At 32.5% G+C, this 6,842-nt stretch overlaps 1 protein-coding gene across 1 annotated transcript; it reads right to left on the reverse strand.

Moving 5' to 3' along the window:
- Positions 1–288: 288 nt before the first annotated feature.
- Positions 289–2,786, reverse strand: LOC143599202 (NAC domain-containing protein 21/22-like). Its single transcript, XM_077077206.1, has 3 exons — positions 2,438–2,786; positions 1,148–1,413; positions 289–754 (listed from the first exon to the last, which is right to left on the reverse strand). The coding sequence occupies exons 1-3, from the start codon at positions 2,604–2,606 to the stop codon at positions 332–334; spliced, it is 858 nt and encodes a 285-aa protein (XP_076933321.1). The 5' UTR covers positions 2,607–2,786; the 3' UTR covers positions 289–331.
- Between the last annotated feature and the right edge of the window lie 4,056 nt (positions 2,787–6,842).

Consider the following 6,842-nt stretch of genomic DNA (forward strand, 5'->3'; position numbering starts at 1 on the left):
AGGTCAACTAACCTTCGCCATAATGCTCCAATCTCGCAACTTCAGCATTAAAGTAAAATTGATCTAATTTAGCATACATTAGCGTATTAAATCTGCATATAAAGTTCATGATCATGCATATATTTGAAGTACAATAATTACAAACCCACTATTATAAATGTAAACTAGGAAAATACAACAAGCCATTTCTTCCAACTCCAAAAGCACACACAATATGTATATATGTATCACAAATTATATATCAAATGTTGTATTTATCACAAATTATCAAATGGGCAATCTTTACTGTTTTTCCTATACTAATATACTTGATTAACATAATCAAGTACTGCTAGAAGAACACTATGCCATTGTCTTCGATATCCCCGTTGACAAATTCCATTGGGGAAGGCATGCTAAAATCCAAACCAAAATCAGAAAACAGCCCAGATTCATGATCTTGACACTTGGTGCTTGAGTATGCGGTTGTTTGGTTTGTTGATTCCTCCAGGCCAGTGTTGTGGCACAGTTGTGAATAATCAGGGCGGTTATAATCGATTTGGTGAAGGTGGTTGCAGACAGGTATACTTTGTTGGAAAGGGTTATTGGTGACTTGATGGTGGCAACCACACAACGGTGGTCCACTATCGGTTGTATGAAGAGAATACGAATCTGTATTCGGTGAAGTAACATAAGTTATGTTGTTTTGTGTGTTAAATTCGTTGCTATTTTCTCCTTTTGCTTTGTAAAATACTCTACATAACACCCAATCTTCCTGTCAATTCAAATTCGACCAAAAAGTTTGTTACACTTAATTATTATATATAAGTTTCGTATACGCATTTGAACTAAATATAGTCTTTGAAAACAATTATGTAGTACTGTACATGTTGATGCATCTTTATTGCTTGATGCCGGGACTGTTAGTGCAATATCTAAGCTTACAAGGAAATAGTTTACAAATTGATTATAAGTTTTATTTTTGCTTCAGAAATCTATAGCCTCTTGGTATCAAGGTGTGCTAAAAAGCGTGTCCCTGAAGTGGCTTGGGGTTTAAATCTCATGGTGAACATATATTTAGATTTAAGAGTAGGATTAGAGGGAGGGTGAGTTGAGGTCTAAAAAAGTGTGTTTACATGTGTGTGTATACTGGATGATTGATACAAACCTTAGGAGGAACATGAGGGTTTTCAAGACGAAATTCGTGCATGATCCAACCAGTTTTAATCCCATTCGGAGCTCGGTTTCTGTAAAACACTAAAGTCTTTCTCATCCCCGCAAGGACACCAGTTTTCGGGTCAACAACTGTTCTATCTTTCCCAGTAGCCTTCCAGTACCCAGTTTTCGTGGCCCTGTTGGTTCGATATCCTGTTGCATACTTGCGATCACGAAAACTAAAGAAATACCACTCGCTTGAATTGAGTTTCGCCACCTCTTCAAATCAAAAACAAAAGACGAAGAAATTTCATAAGATCTTAATTAAAATCCCTAATAATCTTATTAGATGTAAATTCAAATATGTATATATATATATATATAGCTATCATCAGAGTTTATGCAATACCTTAAAGCAAACTCAATCAAAGCCCAAAATGATATGAACACTGTACATGTATTAGGATTGCAAGCAAATATTTCCGGTTTTGCTTAAGAGGATTCAAATCAATAACTAAAAAAAGATAGAATTTGGTTTATTGTTTATTTCAGAATATGTCTTTAATTATTAGCTTGGTATCATTAACGTGTGAGAGAGAATGTGTATGTATATTATTCATATTCCTTCATATTGTATATATATTCACGGACTGTGTATATATGCTGGCTTACAGCAATAACGTGTACCATTGCTTCTGAAGTTCTACAACTTTACCTTTTCCAGAACCAAGAATTCATCTATACGTTTCCATGTTATTCGGTTTACATTAATCATTCCTTCACCTTAATATCCATCTTGACAAACATACACACATATGCACACAAACATAGATATATATGTACGTATATATTCCTTTAAAAGATGAGAAGGCTAGGGGTGATAAAAAATAAAAAGATATTCCTGGAAAGCAATCACTTTATTCAACTCTATATATAAAATCTTGATCTGAGGGTATATATGAAACAAAAGCATATCATACATAGAGTTAAAGATTGGCCAAGATAAAATAAGACAGATTCAGATCATTAAAGTCTTCGAGGATGTAACCATGAATATGGCAATAAAAGTAGTAAAAGATGGTAACTGATTATGTCATGTTATTTCTAATAATATATTTGATGGAGAAAGTACTACACGTAACACTGACACGCGAATTACGCATGATCTGTGTTACTAACGATTGCGAATTCGTGCACTTCTAATTGTTACATGAATATCTAATCAGACACACATGAATTTGTTGAGAGTTGTGAGAGGAAGATATTAAGAACAAATAAACCATCAAAGGGACAGAAGAAATACCAGGAAGCTGCCATGGCTCACAAACATGAAGATCAATTTCCACAAGAGTACCCTTTAACACATCTTCATTTGCTATCTTCTTGTAAAGATAGTGGCAAACCAACTCTTCATCACTTGGGTAGAATCTAAACCCTGGTGGCAACTTTGCTCCTATATCATTCAAACCCATCCTGATTGATCAAGACTCTCTTTCCAAAGAGGTGCCAATTCTTGCTCAGAATCCTATAAAATATTGTGCCTGAAAAAGCTATATCATATCATGTATATATATCAAGAATTGCAGTGTGTAAGCAAGCACTAGGACTTGATGAAGACAGGATACAAATATCGTCCAATCTAAAGCTTTATAAGATTTGTTGCTAATGTGGATTTAATTTTTTACAATATAATTATAAAGATATGTATAGATGTGTGTATATATGTATATGAGTATATATAATTATATATGTATATATAGAGGTGTAGACAGGTACCTTCCGGCCTCTTAACAATCATTAAAAGTATTATTCTAAGTGTTTATGATTATGCTTCCATATAGGTAAGGGAAAATCATCAAAATTGCAATCTTAACCAACGAGTTTATCATAATAGTATTTAACTTTTAAAATTTTCAATCAAACGATGTTTAACAAGTGTCTATTGGCGCATCAAATTCAATCTTATCACAACAGATTTTAATGTTGGCACGTTAGATGTCTACCGCTGTAGATCGATTCTCTTGCGTCACAACAAAATTTGTTACCGTTTCAAAACCTGTTGTTCAGGCGCAAAAGTATGTGTAAAGTGAAGGTTTCTAGGTGATTTAAACAAATTCTTAACTAAAAACTTAAATAATGTTAAATGATATGTATATAAAATAAAAAAGTCAACGTCTAAATTGTTAATTTTAAAAGACCGTGCTTAGTGGACACTGCCCGCACCGCCACCACAGCCCCATGTCAAAGCCACGTCCAACAAATCTACCACGTCTCCTTCTGCCGTTAACTTGTAAGAATAAATATATAATAATATATATTTATATATGGCCATTATAATCATTTATATTATAATAGATCAAAATTATTAACATATCTTATTAAATATTAGCTTGATAATTGTTGATGAACCGTATTACCTTTATTAATAAAGTGTTTTCCCTTGAGTGTATATATAAAAAGAATAAATTAACATTATAACCTAATAATAAAAAAAAACACAAATATAATTTTGTGTGCCTCCTCTATTGCAAAAAGAGTTCCTCTCAAGAACCCTGACACCATCATTCACTATACATCTTAAAGGGGAGCTCGATCAATTGTTGATAAACCGTATTACCTTTATTAATAAAGTGTTTTTCCTTGAGTGTATATATAAAAAGAATAAATTAACATTATAACCTAATAATAAAAAAAACACAAATATAATTTTGTGTGCCTCCTCTATTGCAAAAAGGGTTCCTCTCAAGAACCCTGACACCATCATTCACTATACATCCTAAAGGGAAGCTTGATCAAGATGACAAACATATCAATTACATCATTCTCTCATGCGGTTATTACTCCCCCTGCTGTAACAAGTTCATAGGTTTATTATTATTTATGTTTTTTATTACTTACATAAAAAACTGATCAACACAACTAGCCTGTGCCCCTGCCCGTCAAGGCCAAAATGGTGATGACTGACACAAAAACATGCAAAGTGGTGATGACTCGGATTGGTTGGCACTTGGCTCCACCCTCTACTCTTCACAACACACAATCTTAAGAGTCAAAATGATAATTTGATGATTTTTTCCATGGAACTTCCAAGAAAGACCAAGGTCACAAGGAATTGTCTGTACCTGTTACTTCACCTGTTTTAAAAAAAATTATTATTATTTTTTTTAATTTTATATGTGAGTCGTGTTATGTAAGATTCAAATATCTAGGAGAAGATTAGGTTAATAACTAATCCAGTACGTCACAAAAAAAGAGATTATAGTAACATAATCTTTCCATCGGCCAATTTTAATTATTTCAGAACGTGTACATCTAAACCATGGATGCCACCTTCTTTTTCCTATATTAAACCGTTAACAACCTCTATTGAGACCGACATTTGTAGTCCATCATAACGGTTTCCATTTTTTTAATTACAGCTTTTTATATAATTAAAAAACTACAGATTGATTTTTTCTTTTAAAAAGTAAAATTATATTCCATCACAAACAGTTGGAATAATGACAGATAACTTCCTGGGGAAAGTATTTATTCATAAATAAAAGGCAGATTGATAATTTAAGAAAATGATTCAATTACAGGTAAATAGACAACAAGCTACGTCACAACCTTCTTTCGAATGGCAAAGCCGAAACCCTTTTTTGTAACGCGAATTGGATTTTAATAATCTCACCTTTTAACAGATGTCCAGTGAAAACAATTAAACTATATGTAGTGGTTGTTTAGTTAAAATGCCACCAAGACTTCATGTAGACGAAATTAAGTTAACTAAAGCCCATTTTAGATAAAGTGTAGTGGTTTTATCAAATTACAATTATTACTCAAATCAATCTTTTAGTTACTATTTTATTATATTCAATAAATATAACAGTTTAAATGATAAAACAACAAATAATAATAATAAATACAATAACATTTTAATCAAATAAAAAGTTTCATTTGTTTCCGTTATAGTGGTGGTCTTCGTCTAAGCGGTTCGGATCATAATGTCTGGCCGTCCTTGACTAAAAGTTTAACTCGCACTCGAAAAATTCTGATTATCACCGGCTCGTACCCCTCCCAAGAAGATAAATCGTTGGATAGTCGTTCCATCTTTTTTAAAGGTTATCAACTTAGAAAATATAGATTTGGTGTAATGAAAATGTTAAAATTCTTAGTTTTTTAGTGTAAAAAATTTAAGTTTATCATTATTATTTGCAAGTCCTCAAATTATTTTAATTAATTGCTCGTTGAAGAATTTATTGCATTAAGTGTTCAGTTCTCAATATTTGAAATTTTGGAGCCCGTTAAAGCCTTAGCGGGCGAAGATAATGGCCCCATATTTGCATGTCACGTAATGGTTTTAACATAGACATATGTAGCCACATCATCACTTTTGGAGCCCCATGTAACTCCACTACGTGTAGTCTTAGTGTGAAAAGTGGTACCAATGGCAACTATATTTTTCAGAGATGGAAATTTGTCTATAAATAAAATAATTAGTAGTATTATTCTCACTATTTTGCTTTGCATCTATCTCACTGACTGCACATTATTTCACATAAATGTCTTTGGCAAAATATAAGTACGCATTATTTCTTAAGTAACGAGCTAATTAGTTTCTTATATTCATATTACTTCATTAGATATTATAAAACAGAAGTAAGATTTGTTGTAATATCTTAACTCTCATATCAATGATTAGTGATGGACCCAGAAACTTTTTTCATGGATGCGACATGGGTGCTTGATATTAATTTTAAGGGAGACAATCGGGATTTTCACATACAAATAACACTACAAAAAAGGAAAAGAACCCCCCCACCCCCGCCGCGTCTTTATAAGAGGGCCGCCATTAACTACAATTTTTTTATTACTTCTCATTAGTAGCTTATGGAATTGCTATTAACAACTTAAGTGAAAACTTTTGAGGAGGTCAAGAGGTAAACCATATTAGATTGTGCCCATAAGAGTGTTTTAACGTAGAGAGGTCTTCACTCATAAAATATTTCTTACTATGCATTCTTATACATGGACAATGTGAGATTTTCTTAATTTTCATAAATTAACACCCCTTCTGAGATGCTGATACACGTGTTCCTCGTATCAACCAATATTATGTAATGTCCTATTTGGTTTTTAGTGTAGTCTTCTTGTGACTGCTCACATCAAGAGTAATGCTTTTGCTTTATCTTAATAACCCGATTTATTAATGAAGGAACCCGAATGTAAAACTGAAATATATAGTCTTTTCACTAGAACTCTGAATATAGATTGTGTGGTGGCATGCATATTAAAAAAGTTTCCTAAGTACATAGTCACTTGTGTCATGTTAATGTGTATCTTACTCCTGATCTTTTCTTTTTATTTAAAATCAGGTTTAATAAATTCAATCATGCTCATTTTGTAAAAAACAAACCACTTATTTTGAATTTAGCATATTTTTATTTGAAAAAAATGACATTTTGAAACCACTCCAAATACTCGAGGGTGTCTTCTTGAGATGTGATATCACCATCCATACTAATTTTAACGTTTCCTGATTCACTCAAGAACACCATCAATGAGTAAACCCACCACCGAAAAAAAATCCCCTTGAGTCATAATTTGAAATTGAGACTTTTAAAATCTCAAGTTTTAACCATCATTCCTGTACCATTAAGCAAGAAGACCAATTGCATCAGTACAGATTTCGTGTTGTGAGATCTATGTGTGGAACAAACCCAGAT

This window comes from Bidens hawaiensis, unplaced genomic scaffold, assembly GCF_021521415.1.
Source record: "Bidens hawaiensis isolate Kalapana, Puna unplaced genomic scaffold, B.hawaiensis_p1.1 tig00051610_1, whole genome shotgun sequence".
NCBI lineage: Eukaryota > Viridiplantae > Streptophyta > Magnoliopsida > Asterales > Asteraceae > Bidens > Bidens hawaiensis.